At 49.5% G+C, this 24502-nt stretch overlaps 2 protein-coding genes across 2 annotated transcripts in view; both read right to left on the reverse strand.

Annotated features, from left to right (window-relative positions):
* Nucleotides 1-8124: 8124 nt before the first annotated feature.
* On the reverse strand, nucleotides 8125-15236 carry OCSTAMP (osteoclast stimulatory transmembrane protein). Its single transcript, XM_026093036.2, has 3 exons — nucleotides 14907-15236; nucleotides 12847-13891; nucleotides 8125-11659 (listed from the first exon to the last, which is right to left on the reverse strand). The coding sequence occupies exons 1-3, from the start codon at nucleotides 14948-14950 to the stop codon at nucleotides 11318-11320; spliced, it is 1431 nt and encodes a 476-aa protein (XP_025948821.2). The 5' UTR covers nucleotides 14951-15236; the 3' UTR covers nucleotides 8125-11317.
* Nucleotides 15237-19620: 4384 nt separating this feature from the next.
* The window catches only part of SLC13A3 (solute carrier family 13 member 3), a 30086-nt gene continuing 25204 nt past the window's right edge, over nucleotides 19621-24502 (reverse strand). The window contains exons 9-13 of the mRNA XM_026092998.2: nucleotides 24133-24230; nucleotides 22829-22941; nucleotides 22312-22473; nucleotides 21821-21958; nucleotides 19621-21246 (exon numbers count right to left, since the gene is read on the reverse strand). Coding sequence (XP_025948783.2) covers nucleotides 21061-21246; nucleotides 21821-21958; nucleotides 22312-22473; nucleotides 22829-22941; nucleotides 24133-24230 — 697 coding nt within the window. The 3' untranslated portion in view covers nucleotides 19621-21060. The remainder of the gene's footprint in view (nucleotides 21247-21820; nucleotides 21959-22311; nucleotides 22474-22828; nucleotides 22942-24132; nucleotides 24231-24502) is intronic.

Genomic DNA, 24502 nt, shown 5'->3' on the forward strand with positions numbered 1-24502 from the left:
GGATGTACTTAAGTGCAAAGCGCTTAGGTACGGGAAGGGGGCAGGAAGCATCTCCCGTGAACTCCCAATGTGACCTGAGTTAGAGACAGCAAAACTCAGCACACCCTAGCAGCCAAACGGAAATATGTTGTTGCAATTTTTAGCACAGTAATAGGTAAGTAGCTCTGAGCTGCCCCTTTCCCCTCACTCTTAAAGCTTCCTTTCTGCAGGCATTCGGCATGAGCAAGGCCAAGCGCGCGCTGCACACAGGGCAGCTCTGCAGCGCTTGGAAAATGGATGTCACCCTGCGTGCTGGGGGATTGCCTTCCCCGCCGCCGCGTCCCCGCGCCGCTGGCCCTGCCTGCCGCGGCGTCGGGTGCCACCCAGCCCGAGCGTGCCCCTCCCTCGCGCCGCGCTGCCTTCCTGCCCGGGGCTCCGCTGGTCCTAGGCACCGCGCACTGCTTTTCCCGCCTATTTTTCTGGGAGGCAGTTGAATTTTGGCAGTTTTTAAAGAAATAATTGAGGGGAAAAAAGACACAGAACAACCAGACCAGGACAAAGTATCGCACGGGGAATGACTGAGTCCTGACCCAGAAGAAGGTGCATCTCAGTGGCCAGGGCAGGATGCTGCCGTGGCAGCAGCAGCCCAGCTGCGGTCTCCTCCGGCCTGGCCTGCACGCCAAGGAACGCAGAATCGGGCTGTTTGCAGAGGACTGAAGCCAGTGGCTCGGTCCTGACGGCAAACGCGGACGCATCCTACAGCGACAACACAAATTCCCGGGGGCCGAGGAGCGCGAGCCGGGGGCCAACAGCCGGCAGCCGTGGGCAAGGGCACGAGGAATCACCCACAGTGCATCAACACCGCTGTCCCGTAAGCCCTGCCGCTTGCCAGGCACCACAGACTGGACAGAAATCCTGCCTGGGTGATTAAAAACCCAGCGGAGCCGAGGGTTAGGGCAGGACAGGGGTGGGGAAGCCCTGCGGGCGAGGAGCAGCCCCAGCCTCTCCCACAGTGCAGGGACTGGTGGCTCTGAGAGGAGCCCGTGGCTGGTGAACCAAAGCTGAGCCTTTGCCAAGCGCGGCTGAATGTTCAAAATGGGGCATCCGTGGTTTTTGTCCTTTGGGCGCTGCCTGCATCACGTCCGACCCACATTGCCTGCCCCGTGCTCGTCCCGCAGGCAGCACGTGGGGCAAAACGCACATGGGGTTGGGGCCAGAAATGCTCCGTTCCTGAAAACAGGGATCAGTGTGGACGAGCTGCCGGGGCGTCCTGCAGGAGCAGCAGCAGAGACCATGCAGAGGGGAGACAAAAGCTCTACATACGATGTTATGAAAGAAGAAAACGCTGGCAGAATAATCTGATTGTAATTATGAGTTATTTCAGGCTCTGTGGCATCTAAATGTCAACACTGTAATGCTGTAACAACAAGCACTCGGCTACCGCGATACGTAGTGGATTAACCCTGCCGTGGAGTGGGGTGCAGCCGCCTTTGCATCTGTGCTCTCCCTTCTCGCAGACCTGGAGCGTAAAGCAACCCTCGGCAGCACCCGCGCACATCCGGACACGGAGCTGGCGTCCGCCGAGGGCGTCATCCCTCCACGGCGACCGAACGCCCCGGGGGGCAGCAGGGCTTTGCCTTCGCTTGGCAGATACCTGCCCCAGGCGTGCGCCAGAGCTGCGGGGCAGCATGGGCTCTCCTGCCTCCGCCACCGCCGCCGGAGGTGAGAAGGCGGCGTCCAGCCCCAGCCAGGCTGCCCTCGCTCGGCAGCCGGGTGCAGGGGGTCGCGCCGCGGTGCGTGAGCCGCGCCAAGCCAGGAGAAACGTCTGGGCAGCGGCACTACGTCCGTGAGGGGGTGTCGAAAGTTCTGAGTACTTCGGCTGTGCTGGTACAAATATCCAGGTGCTCACTTGAGCTTGTGTCTGAAAGACTAGAGAGTCCGAACCCTGGCACTGTGCTGTGCATGACGGTGTCTGCAAACTGCTGGCCCGTGCGCCTACTTGTACACAGCCAAGTTTGAAGCATCATCAAAAAAGGTGACTGAAAGGGGCTGTCAACACAACCTCATTTGTCCCAGGCCAGTTCACCCCTGCACTGGGCAGGCTTTGCTGAAGAGCGCTGGCCCTGCTGAGGCTACCGAAATCCCCTGCCACTCTGAACCCCTCTACATAGGTAGAGGTTAGGGAATAAGAAAAGAGCCAAAGTGTCCCATGGGGTGGACAGAGGAGCTGAGAGGCAGGGAAAAACAAATCAGTCAGGGCAAATGAACAGGGCTGGGCTTTGGGATGCATCGGGCCTCAGCCCACCTTTCCACGGGAGATGTTTTGTATTGTTCCCGCAATCTCAGCCCCAAAGCGCCTCGCAGCTCTCATGCGCCCATGGGAGTCACAGCGAAGCAGAGGCTTGCCCCCAGCGTTTCTCTGTCCCAGGTGATTTCCCACACGCTTGGTGATGAGCTAAATGTACCTCAGGGACCAACTGCTCTGTAGGATCTACCGTCTCCTGGGCATTGAAGCGCAGGAGTGCTTCTGGCTGAAGCCTCCATCTCTGTCCTTGCTGCCACAGAGTGGCAAGTGCCTCTAGTCCACCCACCGCCGTGCCTCGGTGCTGCACGACCGTGCCTTACCCACTAATTCTGCCACTGTGTGCAGTCGCTCCATGCCCCAAGCCGTGGCGTGGGGTGAGGAGCGGCAGAAGCAGCCTTACCGCCGGCGCCGTGCTGCTGCCACCAGCGCCCTGGGGCGAGAGGTGCCCTGCTCGGGCGGACGGGAGGCAGGGCGCGGGGAGCAAACTCCTTCCTTGCGTGAGCGCGGGCGCAGCATGACCACCGGCCTCCGGGGAGCCGGGGCCAACGGGTGCAACCTCATCGGCTCCTGGGAAGGGAACTGCAGGCTGGTTTTAGGTGCCCCTTTAGGACATGGCCAGGGGGACCAAAGTTCCCACACGCACTCTCATCTAACTCAGTTTGCAAATTTTGCCTTGCCAAATGCCCTGGAAGCACAGAGTACAAAGGATCAGGCATGTGGAGCATTTTCTCTCCCATGGGGAAAGGAAACCACAGCTGAGACCAGCCTTGCAAAGCCCTCTGCAGCGTCGTGTCTGAGACTCTTTCCTTGCTGCCATTCGGAGTCCCTGCTTTGCTGCCTGAATGGTCAGGACATATTTTTCACTAACGCAAGAAGAGGTATCAGCCTTTGAACTTGGTCATTTCGGTTTTTCAACCTGCTTCAAAGGGTAAGTTAACATCAAAGCCAGGCATCACCCCCGGTCCAAGATAATATCTCCCTGGCCATATCTCTGCGGCTAAGCCATAACGGAAGCACCACACCAGGAAAGGAGCAGGCGGCCCCGGGCTGCGTCTCCAGCAGGCACTTTGCTGCCAGTTCTCCTCCACTGGTCACCTGCCCTCGTCTCCCTCCTCCTAGGATCTTGCACTATACTTCAAGCATAACTTTTTGTTGACTTAAATGATTTTTTTTTCAAATTCTCTGTGGGGAAATGAATTTACAGAGTTGGCTTCTATCTCTTCGCACAAGTAAAGCATATTTTTCCTGTGTTTTTAAGTAAGATGAGGAATTACAGAAAGTTAGACTGGGACAGCATACAAATAGGAAAAGTGCAGCAATGTGGGACTTCTTTCATCCTTACATTTGCACATTGGAAACATCTCTTCCAGTGAATTCAATTCTTTGGTCCTCATCTGCAAAGAAAGCCAGATTCAGTGATTCTGTTCCAGTGCTTGGGAAGCAATACGAAGGGCTGAGGTGCCTGAGCACAAACTGTGGCCTGGTTGACTTCATTTCATGAGAATTTCATCAAACTTTAATAAATTGCCATGCTCCAGGACATTTCATGTCCCCAGTGATCCATAGTGTTGTGGCACTAAAACAGATGGCTGGAATCAAGCTTCTTGGGGCTTCTCTGAGAGCCTGAAAAGTGAGCTGGTTGTCAAATCGCCTGCCATCTTTGGAATCAGTATGTGCACAAAGTTTTGGAAACCAAGGGGATTAGTAAGGTGCCTAAAATATGGGCTTGCATATTGACATCTAGCTTTTCAGCAGTCACCTCCAATAACCAGCATTGCTTCTTCATTTCCATTCCTTTATTTCAAGGTTGAAGGCTGCAGTGTTATGAGCCACCAATTAGCAAATTTTCAGTTGCAAAATATGAGGCATTGAGTTCAGAGTGAAACTGTTACACAGTCTGCATTCAAAAGAACAAGAATGAGGAAAACTCTCCCGATGAATTGCAAATTGCCCCTATCCTCTGTGCAGCTGTGTCAGATTGCCACCTCATTTCAACACATTTTGGTTCTTCCTTTGAAAAACATGTTGGTCTTTAAAAGAATTTGCTCAAAAGAACAAGCTTCCAAAAGCCAGCGGTGCTACCTGCTCCCGCTTTGTATCACGTCTCGTGGCAGTTATCTAGATATGATGATCTGATATCATTTTAGGAATGATGAAATGCTCTGCCTGGTCTCCAGCAACCGGCCCTGGAGGGCCTTGGACCACATTGCCAGCCCTGGCAGATCCCCGATGGCACTAGGCGAGCTTCAGCCCATCATCCCCATGGAGGTCCCAGGAAAGAACAGGAGGGCTGCAGGCAGCAGGGGTGGCTGGGTGCAGGAGTGCTGCTCTCCTAGTGGCTTTATGAATTTATCCTCTTGGCCTCAGGGCAGGAAACAGTCACTTTTTAACAGTATCAGGCACCACTTCAGGATAGTCCAATGCCAAGTCCATCTCTTCTGTGGCACAGCTTCAAATCAGCTTCCAGCAATCTCTGCACTTAGATATGGCTTTGTTTATCACCTCTTACCTCTAAAGATAATCTTATATCTTTTACATACCTCTCTTGTTTTGGTACTAGTGTGCTTCAGCCTAGCCAAGGCCCTGGAGTAGGCTGTCCTTGAGGGGAAGGCATGTAAAATCGCTGTCTGAAAGATGATTTTCCCCCAACCAGCTGGTTTGAAGGCTTGGAGGAAGGCTCCCAACTCTCCCACCTTTGTCGAAAGGGAAACGCCTGGGGCCAGGAGCTGCCCTGCTTGGCGGCTGTGCAGCACCCAGCACGGTGGCACTGCCTGCACGTGGGGCTGCTCCTGGCAGCACAAAGCACTCCCTTAAATAAATGCTAACTCAACAATTCTCTCTTGTACAGGGCATAGCTTGCTGAAATCTCAGACTTGCTCATCTCAGTAGTAATCAGAGATGCAAACTCACAGAGAGCACTGTTACTGAATCACTCCGTGGAGTTTTTGTATATTTATATGGAAGTTATATGTGGGATTAAACCTTCGAGACCACGTCCCACTGGGCAGCGGTGTTCCTGGCAGCGTGGTGCTGGGCTGTGCTCCCTGGCTGTAAGCCATCAGGGTTACTCGGATGAGCAATTTTGATGACAGTGAAAGCAATTCTTCTTGTCCAGCAGCAGCATAAGGTGCTGCAGAAGCAAGTGATTTCTGTGGTCAAACAAAAGCAAAAGAGAAAATCTTCCCCTCAGGAAGGCTTTGCACAGCGTCTATTTTGCTTTCCTTTCACTGAACTTATGCTGCCTTTGACATGCTCAACCACGGCACAAATCTAGCCCTGGACACTTGTAACAAGGCTGTTTCCTGCAATACCAGCTAGAGTTATAGATGTTCTTGCAAAGCAAATCAGATACCGCTGCAGACTCTTACTCCATCTTACCCCATTATATGCTACTAAAAATTTACATTTAACATGATTATACTCAGTTTCTTCTCCTAAGTCCCTTTCCCAAAGCAATGGCAAATCCAGCTTCAATGAGGAATAGAGGAGACTCCAGAGACATGGCTAATGCTCTCTCCCAAAGGCCTGGCCAGGCTTCCTAAATGAACTCAAGCCTGAAAAGGCCCCCGGAGGACACTGCCTGTGCAGGATACAGCTCCACTCGCATCCCTTGCTGTGGCATTACCAGTGTGGGATGGTGTCAGGGTCAACAGACATCTCGGAAAAGTGCCACAAGGTTTCCTGTGGTTCTGGAGGAACCAAATCGGGGGAAAGCATCATTTGTAACCTTAAAATATTTTCTGCCACACTGGTCCTGTGTTTCACTGCTGAACTGTGAAGATTATGTCCAATCTTGACACAAGCAATGAGCTTTCTCTCAGGGGGGTTTAAGCTCAAAACCCTCCACTCTCCCCTCATCTCCTGCCAGCCACACGGGCTCTGCCGATACCCGCAGCGAACGGCAGGCGCTGCAGGGCATCAAAGGCGCTTCCAAGATCTGTGCTCGTTCCCAATTTTCTTCCGTCTCTGAGGCAGGAGGGTGGTGCTGAATGAAAACGAAGGCGGGATGCGCAGGAGCCGTGAGGGGTGGGAGTACAGGAGGGCTCTGATGGATGGAAATCTCTTCGCACATAATGAAGTTCGTCAATTAGTCCCGCTTAATAAATGTATGTAAACACATTAACTTCACCTGCTAGTGAAGTCTGTTCGGTATTTCTCTGTTGTATGTTTGAGCAAGCTCTGGAAGGGCAGCTTATATCTCTAGCATATAATAAGAAAACATAACAAGTAAAACTATATTCCTCACTCACCGAGGACCAACACCTCACCGGAGAGAAAATCGGTTTCTACCAGCCGTGCCCCCCCCATACCCTCCGCAGCCCGATTTGGCATTTGGGGATAGCGTGGCCGACGGGCTGAGCCGAGCCCTGGCGCAGCGGGGAGAGCTGATACCGCGTGCTCTGCTCCGCGGGGCCTGCTTCCTAGTGCTGTCCCTGGCTTCCCGCGGACACCCCGGGGCATTCAGAAAGCAAGTTTCCACAGGGACTAAGCTGCCTCCCCTGCCCAAAGGGCATTTTTCACTAGCCTGGGCCATTTTCAAACGAGCTGAGAAGCCCCATTCAGCCTTCCTCCACGTTGTCTCCCCATTCTCGGAGAGCGGCCAGGCTGCTGTGGCTTTTAACTCCCCTCTTCCTCCGCTCTGGGTGGTTTTTTTCCATTCAACCCTTGGTGCAGCCACCCTTCCCCTGCAGCTACCTGCCGGGCCCGCAGCCCTGCACAGCCCTCCCTCGCGCTTCCCCTTTCCCACGCAGTTCCCAGCTCTCGCCGTCCCAGCTGAGCACTCCGGTTTAGCCTTCAGCAAAGCCCAAAGCAGCAGCAACGCCAGAAGAGCACTGAGCTGGCTGAACTGCACGTGCATCAGCTGAAGAACCAGATACGTCCTTCAGCCTGTGTGCTGCAGCAGAGGTGGAGATGCCCAGATGGGAGGGTTCAGGGAGGGATGAGGAGGAGGAGCACCTCAAGCCGTGGCAGAGCCGCGGGTGCTGCTGCTCCGGTGCAGTCGTCTCCTGTGTGATGCTCTGCGGTGAGATCTGGTAGGGTCTGGTTAAGTCATGGCATCATTTTGTGCCCTTGCTCTTCCTCTGAGCTGGCCTCAACACCTCCACAGCCCAGCTCCGTACCACCCATGCGCTGCTTGAAAGCTGAAGGGCTTATGAGAAACAGGGAGGGAAGGAAACACAGCCGTGGGCTGCTGTGAGAAGGTGCCAAGCATGGATCTGCCGACATAACGCTGCTGAGGGTCTGAGCTGGAGCACTGCAATCAATGAAAAAAGTTCTGGGAGGTGCTCAGAAGAAACATCACCCAACCGTTTCTGTGGGGACTTCTTACTGTATTTGCAACGAGAAGTTGTAGTGGGCGAGGAAATTCCACAGTAATTCAGCTAAACCCACGCCTCGTTGCAAAGCCAGGCCACCGCTCCTGGGCTCGGGACGTCCCTCTGCCTCACCAAGTGCGTGGGCTGCGGTAGCTGGCCAGGTCCCGAGACAGCCTGGCCGTGGGAACCAGCCTGTGGCAACGGGCCCACGGCAGCGCCTGCCGCTCCGACAACTCCTTGTTGCACAACAGCATGACTGCGTGACGCTTGTCCATGGGTGGCCTGGGGCACCGTCACAGTCGCCACAATTTCCTGGGTTTGGCTTTTCATCAGAAAAGCAGAGCTGTGGGTTAAGTGGCATAATGCCAAAGAGACAGTCTTTAACATCCCTTTTTTCCTCAAAAAGGATTCATCGGTTATCTATGTAAGCTATGCACAATGCAACAACCTCAAGCTGCAGTACTCTTAACATCTGTTCATGTGCTTTGGTATCTCAGTGCTATTCAAGCATAATCTTCTCTTTATTTAGCCTTGAATATACACATACTGAATACTTTAACATCAATACAAATTCACTCCCAAAAAATCAGTGATTAGCATCAAAGCGATATTTTCCTTCCTATATGAAAACCCCTTCTGACACTAATGACATGAAACTTCACAGCGCTGCACATGTAGCACTTCACAAACTTCTTGCTGTCCTCTCTGATTAACAAAACCCAGCATCTCTTGGACAAAAGCCAGTCGTTCATCTACCGCCCTACCCTCACCTCCTCACCAGAGCTCCTGGCTCACTAGACTTTCACCTTTTAAACCCAGATTCTTCCCTTGCTGGTTTCCACATGGCTGTTAGAGCTAAAAAGCTTTGCATGAAGGTAACCAGGCAGAGGAGAGCCATGGCATCACTCCCCAAGGGCAGATGTCCAAAACGGAGCAGGTGAGCTGACCTCTAGATGCAGCCAGGCAAAAGGAGCTCTGCTGCACACAGGTAGCTGTTGCTGAAATCACTGGAATTGGTGTGATATGCAAAGCACTTCATCAAACCTTGTTCTTAGTCTTTCCGGATCTCAAATTCCCCTGTAAAATGGAAATGAGAGCACATGTCTTCTTCCTGACGGATTTGTGAAGGCTGTCACTGGGGGCACAGGCAGAGCGACAGTACCTCACACTGATTATTATCCTTTCAAGCAGATATAATTGCCCTAATCGAGGCTTAGCTGATGGTGAATACTCCAGTCTAGAAGCTCAAAGTTCTTAGGATTATTGGGTAAAATTCTGTGGCAGCTGACGTAAACTCTAGAGGAGAGAGGGAGAACAGCTCCAAACTGGGGTCAGTTTTAGGCTGGAAGAATGTGTTTCAGGAGCTGCCTCACATATCGTACAGCTGTCCTGAGTGGGAGATGGCCAGCACCCATCAGGAGGATGCAGTGGGAGGCTCAGCGTGGTGCTTAGTCCAGTTAGTCCTTCTCCTCGGCTGTATCCACTCCTCCATGCAAACCCAAGTCCTCTCCATCCTCGTGCTGGGTCTAAGTATCTCAATCAGAGAAAGGGAAAGGGCATTTGCTAATGGTTCAAGGAGGCAGAAGCTAACCCAAAATCAAATGTTTCAGTGCATCCCTCCTTCTGGCTGGGTCCTGCCATCTCTGTCAAGTAAAACTTCCAGGATGTTCTTGCTCATGTAATTATCCTTGCTCAGATAAGCCATCCCTGGATCATCAATGCTCAGCCGAGGCTGGGTTCAGAAGAATCTTTTCAAATGGGCTGTTATTTATTTTTCTGGTTTCCTGTTTGATGGGAAGATGTAGCTTGTTGCAGTTTCAGCAAAGGCACTTGACTTTGATCAAGGCAACTTCCCTGATGCTTCTCATTGCCTCTCGCAGCACAAACACCTGCAGTCTGCAGAGAAACTATCTTTGCTCTGCCAGACACCCTGCTCTCTCTTTCCAAACAGCCTTCCTGACTATTCCCACTCCAGTCTTTGACCTGTCTCATCTGAGTTTTCTTTTCCATGGGCTGATAGGTAGGGAGAAGAATTGGAAGCTGGGCGGAGGGGTCCCCAGATGCTTCTGACCAAGCAAATAATGATTTTTTTCTTCTTAGAGGATGATGAAAGATTAATGTGCATCTCTTCCTGAGAAGATTTTTTTTTTTTTGAGCAAAAATCTTTTAAAGAAATGTGCTTATGGGAAGGCAATGCACTGCTGGGATGGTTTCCAGGCTGAAAGGACTCCTGTGTTCTACTCACAGCTGTTTCAGTCCCTGGCTCCAGATAATTTTCGCTATTCAAAAGGCACATGAAAATCTTTTTGCTTTCCCAAAACAGAGGAACACAAAACACACCTAATGACAAAAGACCCTAGTTGCTGCAGAGGCAGAAAGGTGCTTGGATTAACCATCATAACAGTAGGGAAATAGGAAACCTGGGGAGAAGAATACACCAGGGTTTTGTTAGATAGATACTAAATAAAAAAAGAAAAAAGAAAATCCAGACCTACTTTTTTCAAGCATCTCCAAAGCTGAGAGAATATGATGCATCTGGCTGAAGCTGCCACTTCACTTCTGCAACTTAATTTCATTGAGGTGCATTATGTCAAATAATTACCTTAATGAAGACTCTAATGGGAGAAGAGAGGAAAAGAATAGACACACTTTGAATAAATGAAGCTGTGAAAATGCTTTGTTTTTAACTTGGCACTGATTTAGCTCCCTTTCTTCCTGTCTCTTGCCTTTACAGAAGGGCCTGATCTGCCCCTCTTTCAAAAGAGAGGCTTCAAATGTAGCTCCAGTGATGGATTTCTGTGTATTAGATACATTACCATGGTTTGAGACAACACAACATGTAAAAACAGCTATTTGTTTGGAAGAGTCCAGGCATCCAAGTCCTGCTACTTCTCTGCTCCCCGCAGAGCACTGACTCACATGCCAGGTTTCAGTCTGCCAGTTTTAAAGTGCTTCGGGATTTTGGCCTAAATTAACCTTTGTTTGCTGGTCTTATTTTCTGCTTATGTCCTTCAACAATTTTATTTATATTTCATTTTGGAGGGTCCCTGAGAAGTAATTTCAGAAAGTCCTTATGTACTGGTTTCCAGCACGAGGAAAGCCATGCCCAGGATCTGCACCTAGTGTTCATACTGGTCTTGAATTTCTTTCAGTGGGCTGAAGCTGCACTCTTCGGTGGATCAACTATCTACTAAGGACTAAGAATCATCTAGTCTATTCAGATTTCTGTGCATGAAACCTGAAAGGAAAACTCCCTGAAAATTAAAAAACTCCAGTGAGTTTTCCCTCCTGCTGCCCGAAGGGATAACTTGAGAGCGAAAGGGAAGTGTGTACTTCCTCAGGCATGGATGTGATCGGGAAGGCAAATGGACTGTTTCCCCACCCCAAATCCCACATATTTCCCTTCTAGCATTGCCTAATGCTGTGACTGTCCTCCAAATCATAGGAGTTTTCTCTACTCCCTTCCCCACCATTCCTGGCACAGCTGACTCCAGACCCTGAAGATTTAAAAAAGTATCTATAGCCTGTTTTTAACAAATGAATATCAAATGTAATATTTCAGCTTTTTTGGCAAATATTTTTGCCAGATCCCGAGCATTTCTCCGACTCTGGAAAACAAACTGTCCAAGAGAAGGCAGCTGTCTGATCCCACTCCAGAAGCCTGTGCCCAGCTAGTGCCCAGAGGCCCCAGGCAATCCTTGGATTTCTAAAACCACTCTTAGTTTCTCATGGAGTTTTTCTCCTCCTCATACTTCCTGCACAGCTTGTTGTAGAGGTAGTGTGCTCGCTTCTCCTCTTGGCTCTCGAAGAAGGAGGCTGCGATTTTTCTGCATGAGCGGTGGGCATAGGTTTCCAGAAACACCGTGGCGTAGATGATGCAGTAGAGCAGCCCAACAACAAGCACCACAGAGTTATTGGGATGCCTTGGTGGGTTGATCCTGCAATGGGCAGAGCTGAAGCTCAGATAATGATGGTAACTTTTTTCAAAGTCCTGAATTGATGGTTCTCTGTAAGAAATCTGGAAAAGTTTCCAGAGGAAGGGTAGGGTCCTTATTTTTGCCTGAAGTGAAAAGAGTAAAAGGTTAAATGGAGTATGAACAAAATAAACAGGTTACTACAAAAAAATCACTGTTACAGCTTGTTTGGGTGCAGGAAGACCGGGACGTTGAAGTGCATATATGCGTCAGGCTGCCTGAGAGTAACAGCACGTTGTGTATGTGCTGAGTACTTGGCATGGTGAGACCCAGTCCTATCTGTGATCTTCATCTGCTATTACGGTGATCATAAAAGGTATTCACAGCATGGTATTAACAATGAAATGCATAATTTAAAGGTGAGCATTAGTAGCTACACTCTTCAAATTCAGAGTTTGTTTCTAAGCCCTAGGTTTTTTTTTTTTTTACTGTAAACTCATCAGAAGCAGGTATCTGAGCTAAGAAGCCCCCGAGCTGGGGAGGGGAAAGGCTGCATGGTAGAAGAAGAAAGCTTTAAAAACACACAACTAGTCTAAATAAATGACATTAAAATAGATTGGCTTTGTGTCATTGCCCTGTTCAATCCTATTTTGTAAGCCTCCCCAGGTTCAATGAGCAGGGCTTTCTTTTCTAGGAACAGCCAATGGAATAAAACGAGAAGACATCCTTACAGCCGAGAAGCATGTTAGTCTGCTTCCCACCTCCTTTTACCATTCTCAGTGTTTTTCTACACTCCCTGAGGCCCAATAGTGAGCAGCGTGGAGCGGCTCACCCAGGCACCTCTCCAAGAGCAGGGTCCCATCTCCGTGCAGACCAGCCCCAGCCCCACATGCCACTCGCTTGGAGCCGCTCCCTGAGATTGGATCCTTCAGTGGCCCTGCTGCTCCTTTTCCCTGGTTGCTGGGGGTGGAAGAGTAGGGAAAAAAAAAACAAAAAACAAGAAAAAACACACACACACACAACCAGATAAATAATGCTACAAAGGTGCTCTTCCCACTGCCACCTCATATGATGTGGTATGTAGCAGGTAGCCCACCTAGGGATGTCCCCCCATGTATAGACATGGTGCAAGAGATGCTTTTACCCTCAGTAACTGATGCTTTTGAATGACAAGACCTTTTGAGTGACAGCAATCCCTTCTATGAGTCACATCCTACCTCCATCCCTTCTGCACATTGAGCGAAAGAGCCAATGCAGACAGTATTTGCATTAGCTGGTGAGAGAACTGATATACCTGTATTTGATGAGCTGGACAAGGGAACCTGGCACTTACACTGTACTTGATGCTGAGAGTCACGGGCACCACTGAGAACTGAGCCACCTTTCTCACTGCAGTGTCTGCCATGCTGAACGCAAAGCGGTCCGTTGCTATGATGACCAGCATCAGCATCAAGACCACAGTAAGGAACATCATTTGTGCAAGGCAGAGCATCACTTCTTCCCGGGACAACTTCAGACCTGTTGGCCGAAGGAGATTTTTGGATGAGCCTGTCAGCAGATGAGCCGCTTTTCTGTCCACAGATAAACGCTCCAGTTTCTTGGTGATGTAAAAATTGTCAAAGCGGAGGTTGGTGAGATAATTTTTCAAATACAAGGTGGACTCAAAACAGAGATACAGCACGGAGAAGCCAGCGACTAGTCTGTTGCCTGCTCGTACTGAATCTTTTACCAGTGTTTCAACCACCAAAAAGTTGTTCCTAATTTTCTCACCAGCAAGATACATTTGATGATTAACTAAGGTGCTGTTATTAAGTAGTGCAAATTTAAAATGTCCATTCATAGGCCTCCAAGCATTAGTGTCATCAACAACTGTTTGGATTACATCTCCAAACTCCCAGGAGGCTTCCCCTAAGAGAGCAGTTGAGTTCAAAAGGCTCTCCGAGGAATTTTTGCAGATGCATTCAATAACCTGCAGTATGGTTTTAATGTTACTTATGATGTTCGGTGTTATGTTAACTGCCACAATCATGATGCAGGTAGACAAGAGAAGCTTCCGACCTTGTTTTGTGCCTAAAGTAGGCATGATGATACTGAAGACACAACGGGCAGGATGCACCAAGAAAAGGGTCAGTAGAAGGAGCAGACTGAAGGAAACAGCAATTGCAGCAGAGAGATGCTGTGAATACTCCAGAGAAGCAAACATCCAGTTGTAAAAGAGGCCTCCTATCACCACTGTAATGCAGAAACACTGTAGAAATAAGGCCCACAGCTCTCTGGCGTTTGCTGGGACAGGCTTGGAGTAAACTGACCATAGATCTAACATGGTCCTGTGAACCTTTGGCAGCAGAAAGTCTTCACTGTAGACACGAATGCTCAACCTGCACAAAGAAGCAGTATCTGGGTATTAGCAGAGGAAACACAAGAACACACTCATAGAGGACCTTCTCAAGACAGTCTCTCACAGCTTTTTATGACTTCCTTCTCCAAATGCCTCTGGTCTCCCTCTTTACCTCCCTGCTAAACTGAGCAGCTAGGGCCGAGACCTTCCCTGGAACGATGCAGGACAGGAAAGTTCAAGGCATTTCTTGAAAGGTTAAATACCAATTACAGCGCAACTGCTCCTCCTCAAACATAAGCACAGAACAGTATTATATCATTCTATAAAAATCCTAATAAGGTCATTCAGAGCAGTGAAATCTTTAGCAGTGGCCCAGGTTGTTTAGAGGATGCTGTGAGGAGAGGAGGGAGCAGTAGGCTCCTGGCTGCTACAGTTTTCACTAGCCCCAGCTCTATAATTATAGGGTGTTCAATGGATGAGAAGAGGCAGAGCAGGAGTTTCTGCTCTCCCTGCCTGTTCATGTGAAACCAGGCTAAAATCAGGGAGTACAAAGGTGACAAATACCAAACTGATCAGAGAAAATACTGTTTCACACTGATGTTCCAGTGCCAGAGAAAATCCCCAAGGGTAAGAATTTGGCCAGGGCAGACAGGATATGTCCCATAGAGCTATTTAAGTGTCTAATGAAAATAAACACTGGGGAAGGAATATCATTTCTCAGGCCTTGGATCTGAAGGGACTCTCTAGAGACCAGAAAACCTGGGGGGGAGGGAGAGATTCTCCCCTCTCCTTGTTCCCCCCTCACCCACCCAGTCCAAAACCTCTCCCATAATCTTGGGGGGCTGACTACTGCCAGGGAGAAGGCACAGGGTGAAACCCAGCCAGGCAATCCCCGTCTCCCCCAGCCAGGAGCGACCTCAGTTACTCCTGGAGGGAGAATTCTGCCTAGTAAACCTGGCCAGTTCATTTACTGCAGGTTTTTTTCAGTGGAAAAAAGCAGCTCAACAGCTATCAAGACAGAGGAGGGGGTAGAGACTGAAGTAGCCACTACATACCAAGCTGCAGAAAGGTGCCCCAGTCTCGCTCGTAGCCCCTCCATGCTCCAGAGAAGCACCTTGCCTTATTGCGCTCAGAGAGGATCTTGGCTACAGCTGCTGTAACACCCAGGAGAGAAAACGGAGGCAGTTATCACTAGAGAGCCAGCACTCAAAAAGGCAGCATTTTAGAGCAATTCAGATCAGCAAAGGCTGGCGATTCCAGAAGTGAAAGGCCCAGAGCTGAGCACAGAGCCCAAGGAAATAACCCACTGCCAGGGCAGGGCAGGGAGGCACCACACCGGGTAGATTTGACACCTCTTCCTGTCTTGCTGCTGTTACAGACGAGGCTGATTTTCACGACAGGCAGCTGAAACAAATGAGTCAATGACTTATGGCCTGACTAACACGGAACAAGCATCACATGGGGGACGGGGTGTTATTGTCACTTATTGGGAAATCAGGCGTCTCATCCCAGCTGACTCCTCCTCGCGCTGCCCACCAGCGAGCAGCGCGGTTGGGATCTCTGCCTGGCCTGCAGAGAGAAGGGGAGTTTTTACTCTTTCGTACATCAGTCAGAGCATGACGGCATCACCGGGTAGGACCCGGCAGAGCCAAGCCTGTGCTGGTAGTTGTCCCCCCGTTCTGGCAGAGCGACGGTCCTTCCGCGGCTGTGCACAAAACAGTAGCTCCAGCTAGCAAACAAGAGGGAGGCCGTTGTGCAAACCCTGCGAAACGCCCCGGCTTTTCTCACCTCGCCACGAGCTCGCGTGGTTTACAGGAGCCCTCGCCGGGGCCCAGCAAACCCGTGGCTCTGCCGGACGCTTCCCTCCCCAGCGCGCTGTGGCCGTGGGAAGGCGTCCCGGCCGGTTACCGCTCGCCCCTCGCGCCGAGCCTTCCCGCAGGGTGGGAACTCGCGGGCCGCCGGCACGTTCCCAGGCTCCCCGGGCGGGAGAGGGCGGAGGGCCCGAGGTCGGCCCCGGCCCTGGGGACAGCACGAGCGGGGCTCGGCTCTCACGCGGCGGCCACCTTCCCCTCAGGGACGGCCGGACCCCGCGCCAAGGGCAGGTGCCGGAAGACCAGCCGGGGGGAGCGGATCCGGCCGCTGCGGCGGGTCCGGCCCCTGCTGCTCCTGCCCTGCAGGGAGAGAAATCCTCCTGCACGGAGGTTTCGGCCGGGGGCCTCAGCCCTCGCGTGCGGGGCGCGGGCCCCGAACCAGGCACGCCGGACTGCTCCGGCTGCGAGCGACCAGGCAGGCACATCAGAGGCCGTTACTTGTTTGGAGCGTTCGCTGGTTGTTGAATTAAATGCGCGGACTGTAAGGGACCACACCAAAGGGCCCGTGGCGCTGGCCTGCAGAGCTGGCTGGGCTCTCCTTGGAAGCTAGTCTGGGATTTATCTGCCGTCAGAGAAGAGAGAGGCTGATTTCAGAGCTAACCAGTATCAGCAATAGCCCCTGGGCCCCCACCCATAATAAGTGGGCAGCTTTCTGGGGCAGCAAAACAAATTTAGCAATAGACCATGAAGAACAAAAAAAACCTTAAAATCCACATCACCATGATGAGTGCTTTCCGAGTTTGCAGCATCCTCTGGCAATGGGAAGATGAAGTGAGTGAGGCAGCTCTTCCTAACCAATAGCTTGGGCAGCAACAAGAAGTGTTATCAGTGTAGTTAGACCTAGATTTTCCTTCTGTTTTGACTTAAAAGTTGCTCTCTGTAGGAGGGACATGAGGAGGGGTTAAATCTGGAATATCCTCCTTTTCATAACCCCAACTGATAATCTGCAAATGAGCTAGAGACGTCAATGCCTAACTTTCCCTGGGACATAATGAAGAAGACTGCTTTGCAAAAATAAATATATATATATATGTAAGTATGTATGAGTTTAAGTATGTGTAAATGTGTGTGTGTAGCCTGGAGTGTGGGATACACACAGAGGATTATGTATCTCTGTGAAGCAGCTGTGACATCTTGTGGTCAGACTCCGTTAAACTACTTCAAGGTCTGTGCTCATCTGAGCTCATAAATTATTCAGGTCTGTGGATGGGAAACCTTTAAGGACAACTGAGGACACGGAGGAGAAACGGGACTGCTGGCGAGTCAGTGACGGGGTCCACGTCCCTGGTAGCACACACAGAGACCCACGTGCCTGGGAACTAGCTAACGGGGAGTTTTGTGACTTGATATAACTGTGTGAAAAAGATCAAAGGATTAATCTGTGTCGTAGCCAGGAAGCAAAACCTGCCTGTGCACTGAGCAGGGCGTAGTGACTGACCTTGCATCAACCAGGACACAGATTTTAAATGCGTTTCTGCTCTTTAGGCTGCAGTTTGCACAGGACAGGTCCCAAGGCAGTCACAGCAGAGTATCTTGCCAAAACACCTGCAAGTTCAACCTGCAGAACACCGTAACCGTGGCGGGGAGGTGATGAGGGTGCAAGGGGGTGCCATGCAAAGGAGGAGCTGTCTCACAGGCAGGGTGGGGTACATGAACAATACAGCTTCAGGAAAGGACCAGGGTAAGTTAGATAAATGTATAAAATATTATGCCTTAAGGCTGAAGGTATTTCCCCATAGCAATATCATCAGCACCTGTTGATCACGTTATTCTGCCAAGTCAAGAAATTTGAGGGTGTGGGAAAGCTCAGCCCACTAGCGGTGATGGTTTGCTTGTTAACGATCACATGCAAATGAACAATTTATGGCGATACAGGGTCAGGTTGTGTCATCTTTGTTTTCTACTGTAGAAATACAGAAAACCCCCAGCAATAACCCGCCTGTGACTGTTCAGGGGAAAAAAAATGCAGTAAGGAACCCAGGGCTATCTAACCTATAATAGCTTAATTTCACCTATCATGCTGCACGCTGATTTGTTCCAGGGTTCTTTCCCTTTCCATCCTGAACTTCTGGCATTGCTGCTGGGTGCAAACAGGCTGTGCGCGGCCCAGAAGTGGCTGCATCTCCGCGGCGGAGGCATTTGTCATTGTGGTGAATTACTCAGCACTGTAAAAACCCAGATAGCAAGGCCTCTAGTGGGTCTCTGAACAGTTTGTAAAGCAACTTTAATATTATTTTCAGGGATAAGAAATACTATGAAATGCTTTACTGTAAATAAAACCAGAATAGTATTACTCCAAGCATCTTGGAAGAACATACGGATTTTTCTTCCCAGATTGGATGGGAAACTTCAAAGGGGTAAAGCTGAGATATTCTGGAAGTTGAATTTTAATGTGCAAGTGGCATTTCCTGTTAATTAAAATTCAAAGCAGGCTGCTAATGTGAATGGCTTTTGTGGTGATTGTTGGATTTTTACATTCCTAGAGAAATGGTGCATAGGCAGGCAAAGTTCCTTTGAAATACTGTTGTCTAAGTTACAGAAGGTTAATACTGCATTTGAAATGCCCTTTCCCGGGGATTTTCATATTTCCAGTCGCATCACAGGAGCTTCAAGAATAATGGTGGGGGGTGTTAACTCACCATAAAAAACCCTTCTTTTGGTGGTTAGTGCTTGCAGCAGCAAATGTAGTTAGACTGAATTTATGCACATCAGTTCACTCTTGAGCTCCAGAAATACTAAAACTTAAAGACTTCTGTTTGAAAAAAATCAAGGATGCCAGAATAGTCCTGCTCTCACAAATGCCTGGATACAAAAAGCAGAATTGGGTAACGCTATGATACACATACCTTAAATCAGATCCTTTGGGGACCCCCTGGGAAACACAGAGAGCATCCTGCTTATGAGGCTGTGGAGGAAGCTGGCAGAAGCCCTGGTGACCCAGGTGACCTTGCGTAAGTCACCAACTCTCTCTGTGCCTCTGTTTCCCACATCTGGCACTGAGACAGGGTGTCCTTTACAGACAGGGTGTTGTGAAATACCTTCTGATTCTTGGGCAGAAAGTGCTGTAGAAGTGCCAGGATTCTGGGAGTGATCTTTTGGGGAGATGTCTACACACTCTGTGGTCTCGGTTCTGGAGCCATGCCCAAAGGAAAGCTTGTCCCCAGGTACACCTGGGATGCACCAAACCAGATCGGCAACCATAAGCAATTCTGTAACCTGTGCATTTGTAATGGAGCCGGACCTGGTGTTCTCATTTAAGCCTCTGAATCGGACGATTTGACCCCCCAGAAGGGTCTCACTGACGATCCTCCAGGCTGCAGGCTACAGGGAGCGAGACCCGCTTCCTTCCGCCGAGCGCCTCTGATTTCCCGCAAGAGCAGCGACAGCCGCGGCCGCGGCGCCGGGACAGCGGGGGCTCTTCTGGCGGCTCTGAGCCGTGCCGAGTACAGCCAGTTCCCTGGCAGGGCCCGGACACCCGCCGCAGGGCACGGCCGAGTCGGCTGGGCAGCGGCCCGCAGGAGCCGGTCCCCTTCGCTGTTCAGCCCCTGTGCCCCAAGGCACGGCGATGCCTACCTGCGCAGAACAAGCCTCCAAAGCCAGAGTGCGGCCGGCTCCGAGCTGCCCACCGGAGGCTGGCCGGGCGAGAAGGGGTCCCGTCCCTCCTGGCTGGCAAAGGTGGCAGGGGCAGCCGCGAGACCCTGGTCTAGGATGTTTCCCAGTCTTCTTGCCCCAACTGTTCAGCAGGGTCCGTTCTGGCTCAGCCTGGGGCAGTGCCCTCACTCGCCCTCGCACTTCTCCTGGGGAACAACAGCCAAAATCGGGGGAGCGAAGCTGGTGGAAAGGGAGCCTTAGGCCTTGCTTTTCTCCCCTCGATCTACAGAGCAAACAGGACAATGTGCACCATGCTAATAAATGTGCTTTATTGTATGTTCTCCAGGATCGTTAAGGTTTGTGTTTCTGGATCAATCAAGTTCCACATTCAGTCAATTTGCTTTGGTGGTTTTGGTTCAACCTCCAAACGTTCCTATCTATGATGCGACCCTAATGCAATCCCACAGCCCCACTGTGACTGAAAAGAGCGTTGGGTCTGAGGGCCGAATTACCCTGTCTGCTCTCAGAGCTGGCGCTGGGCACTGTCAGCAACACAGGCATAGTACAAAAAAAGAACCGAGTCAGCTCCCTAGCTTGTGCTGACCAGCCTTGCCGGCCAGCCTGGACTGGAGCTCCACCAGTTTACTCCATCAGAGAAGGAGACACAGTGGAGCCCAATACCTAGCACCGGGACTCAGTCACTAACCCTCCTAAACCAAGAAGTTAGATCCTTTCTCTTACAGTCCATCTATTTCAGTGATTGATCTTTTAAATTAAATATTTTAGATTCTTAGAGAAAAATAAAAAAAAGTTGGATAAAATGTTAAGTGATTAAATCACAGTCAATTTGCAATCCTTTCATTGAAAGTACCCAAGGAATCAGATTTTTTAAAAAAGTTAAGAATCAAAGTCTACTCCTCAAAAATGTCAATAATATTCCAATGCAAACTGTCCACTGACCTGTGACTCAGCAGCTCGCCCATGAGTGCATCAATCCCACAAACCTAAGACTGGCTACATTTACCAATGGTGACATCACCGATGTCCACAGACTTGTGTCAGGAATAAATTTGGCCCCCAATCTCCATCTGTGCATTCAGTGCAAAGAACCAGGCAGAAATTACTGTCTTAGGTTTTCAAACCGTTGAACATGTTTAGAAACAAACTGTTGCCTCCTCATTTCCAAAGCATGGAGTAATACACCAAGCCCTACCTACACATCTCCTGAATCATCCTTTCATGCGCAAACCTGAAGAAACAGTCTTCCTCCTACATGACAGAATTACTCACGAGATCGTAATGAAATCCCGATCTCCACGGTCCTGCTAGAGCCACATGGCCAAGGCCACGTTCTCACACACTCACACTGGGTAGCACGTAAATAATCCAGTTGCCTCCACCCTGGGGACAGGGTTACTCTCCAAAACACAGTAGGGTATCAGTAGCTAGAACAGCAAAACTCTCTAGCTTTCGGCATATGCTTGCAGGTTGTCCAGTAAACAACCACCTATGAAGTATGGTGGAAGTTCTCTAGGATTATCTGATTTGTACCCGTCAGGGAGAGGGGAAAGATCTTCAGAGAAAATAACAAATAGATATTGTGACATACACCAATATTTATAAAAATAAAATTAAATCAGAGGGTCCGGTAGGTGTGAGCAGCCATGTGGCCTTCTTCTTCTGCATACTCTGATGATTCCAGTGCCCAAGTCCTAAGTGAGTGAGTCCTCCCCTGGGGTGGCTTTGTTCATATTTTATTTAGTGCACTTAAAGTGACATTTTCTACAGCTGTCATAAGCGATGTGGCATTTTCTGCATGGATGTTGGCCCATGCAGGGAAGGTCCCCAGCTGGAAGATACTTTTGGCCCATGTGTTCATAGCCAAGCTAAGAAGCAGAACTCCCATAAGATTCATGAGCAACCCAGTTCTTGCCTACAAAAGAAACACAAATACAACACTTGAACTTAGACTGGACACCCTCAGCATGTGAAGCATGAAGTCTATTTCAATATAAGTGTTATAAAAATGGAAGTTTTGTCAATAATATTAGCAACATTTTATTTTCTTATACCACACAGGCTGTTCTCCAGACATTTACCCAGCTTTGATCCATCAAAAATGTTACCATCTATTTAGCCTCAGGAATGTGAACAGGAAATGAGACTGAGCCTAAATTTACTCCTAAGCTTACTTCACTGAGATGGGGGCCTTTTTCTGCACCAGGAGACCTATGAAAGTTGAGCTCCTGATATTAGGGGAACAGGAAGAGGGTCTGAGAAATGCTGAGCACAGCACTTGGAACCACAGCAGGTCCTGATTTCACAGGGTCAGAATTTAAAAAGGCTCTTTTCATATCCCTGTTCCTTTAAACACTGCTCAAAACAGCATTAGACTTGCCTTTTCACTTTACTAGATACTGAACTGGTAACACTTCTGAAAATTACTTTCTTAAGGACTCCAGTCAAAATGATTGTCTTCAGCATTTTCTGTTCCTAATACAACTTACCATATCCTTGACCATCAAGTGTCCAGAAGAAAACGCAATTGAGTTAGGAGGAGTTGAGACTGGCAGCATGAATGCGTAGGAGCATCCTACAGTTCCTGGTATCATTAAATAGAGGGGATTTACCTTCAGACGAATGGCCTTGAAAAAGAGAATGGAATGGAAATTGTACATCAGGGATTAGGAGTCAAGAGCAGATATGTTAAAGAATGCCAATACTGCTTTGTGCAGAGCTGTATCTCACTCTCTGTGATACATAATCATATATCTCACCAATAATATTTGAGAGACCATTATCTGGCAGTGTCCACACTGTGCCACAGGCACTTGCTTTGCTTCTTTCCAAGGATTTCAAAGAGCCCAAAGCCCCGCTCTAAGGGCAGGAGACCCGCAGGGTGCCTCTGCCAGCACAGACGCGACACAGACCTGCCCATCCGCGGGGCGCGGCAAGGAGGGGAGCAGAGGAGCGGCAGGGCTCGTTGTTTTAATCTTACCAGTTCCGCTAAGACAGGCAGAAAGATTATAATGGTGGCTGTGTTGCTGGCAAACTCTGTGAACATGGCGATGACCACAGTGATGAGGATGACAGCCACCGGCGGGGGTACGCCCTCCAAGGGGTGCAGGCGGCCTCCTATCCACACAGACAAACCCGACTCCTGCGGATGGGGAGGGAAAACAAGCCAGACTCGTCTCTGCACACAAAGTGATCCTTTCGTAGAATTGCAAACAACCAGAGATAACTTCACTCACCCACCACTGCAACGCAACCACCTATATGCAGAGTGTGAGTATTCAGCAGCGAGAAGTCTGGGAGGCATTTCAGGATTTACTAGCCTCCTTAGTTATACACCACTCGCTGTCATCAGTGGGAGTTAAAAAGCAGGTCTTTCAGGTGTATCGACCTGCAGATGCAAATTTCCCAGAGCCAGACAAACTCCCAAATGGCACCGCGTTAAAGCCAAGAGCCGCTGGGCAGAACGACCATCACACGACGTCTGCAGCAGGCCTCACCTCGCAACCTTTTGCCATGGCAAATCCCCCTCCGAGCAGCAAGATGATGTTCCAGGGAACGGTCTCTTGAGCCTTCCTCCAAGTCAGCAAGGGCTGTGTCTCAGTGTTCGGGGCTAGACCAAGAGGAAAACCCCCACATCAAACAAGCACATAAAGATGAGCACATAAGTCATCATCTGATAGAATGACATCATTAGCCTGACATCAGTGCTGAAGCTCACTAACCACGAGTTGCTGATGATTAAAATATGCACATGGAGTCTCTTAAGCTAGATGATTAAAAGATGGTTTCACATAAGATCAGCCAAAAAAAAAAAAAAAGAAAAAAGAAAAAAAAAACACCTTAGGAAAAAGCCAAAAAGCAAAGAAATTCTAGCAGTTTAGATTTTCTTTGAGGCTTTCTTAGGGGAACATTTAACATCACATTAATTTTCTCTCTGTAAAAGACATAAATATTGTCCTCAACAGAAGGGACTTCATAGAAGGAAGAAATTTTAAACCATTTGAATTATAAAGATGTTATTAATTTTCCACTTGCCATTCAACAAGCCAGGAGCTTTATAGCAAAGAACTCGCATCGCCCCCACGGGCCATTTCTTAATACACGATGAAGTGAGCTCTGTCACATGGATGGATGCATTAATGAGACTGTAATTTTCTGTTAAACAAGGGCACCCATATTTTAGCCAAAGCAGGCCTGATCAGACATCTTCCTGGAGTATGGACAACACAGCAAATGTGCAGGACTCAGAACAGCCACAACAGCCCTTATTTTGTTCCCACAGCCCCCATCACCTCCGGCAGCAGCATCTCCACATTAAGAATGTCAGAGACCAGAGTCTTCAGATAAAATTATGACAAGTTGCTCACAGATTAATATTTCTGTATCTCATTGCTACTCAAGAGGACAGGCCCAAGACCTCCAAAGTTTTCTAGTGCCAGAACCCTGCTGGAGAGTCGGAGCTTCAGTCATTAACGTCAACAGTGATGTCAGTTTTCTTTAACACACCACGGCATCATCTCTGACAGCTACAAGAGTAACTGAGTCATTCCTGCAACAGGCAGCAGGGCAGTGACTCTTAAGCCTCTTCTAGCGCTTCAGGAAAAAATGACTCTACATGTTGGATTGCACAGGCCACCCCGCAAGCCACGTGCTGTGGCCTGGCCCTGCGCTGTTACGTGCTGGTGCAGGACCAAGGCTGCATGTTCTTGGCATTTGCACTGTGGGAGCATGGACATGGTCAGGGTCCCTGCCCAGATGCGCCTCCTGCTCACCTTTTAAGTAAGCGAAACCACCTACTCACCTTTTAAGTCAAACCACCACCTGAAGGAAGGCTTTTGTGAAGGGAAGAAGAACAATATAATCACTATGGTGATTCCAGTAACGGCATCTGTGATGAACCTGTCCAAAAGCAGCAGAAAGACTTGTAAGAAGCACAAGCCTGCAGCATTACAAAGTTTATGAGAACAGGGATTTACCAAAGAAGATTATGAGTTTCCATCGGGCTTGAACAACATTCGTTGTTCACAACTCTTTTCTTTTTAATTCCCTGTTGAGCTACACTTCTAAGATGGGCTGTGAAACCCCTACAAAAACTGCCCAGAAGCCCCACAAATGCAAAAAGCAAGATCTAATCCCTGGCACACTGAGGCTCCTGCTGTTCTGCTCACTGG

Source organism: Dromaius novaehollandiae, chromosome 16 (genome assembly GCF_036370855.1).
Source record: "Dromaius novaehollandiae isolate bDroNov1 chromosome 16, bDroNov1.hap1, whole genome shotgun sequence".
Taxonomy (NCBI): Eukaryota; Metazoa; Chordata; class Aves; order Casuariiformes; family Dromaiidae; genus Dromaius; species Dromaius novaehollandiae.

Bases quoted from the DNA above. Each gene is read 5' to 3' on its own strand.
- OCSTAMP (XM_026093036.2), bottom strand. From the start codon at position 14,950: ATGGAGGGGCTACGAGCGAGACTGGGGCACCTTTCTGCAGCTTG. The intron at 13,892-14,906 runs GTATGTAGTGGC...TTCTTTGTGCAG, and splicing joins GGGCACCTTTCTGCAGCTTG to GTTGAGCATTCGTGTCTACA. The intron at 11,660-12,846 runs GTAAGTGCCAGG...TTTTCACTTCAG, and splicing joins CTCTCAGCATCAAGTACAGT to GCAAAAATAAGGACCCTACC.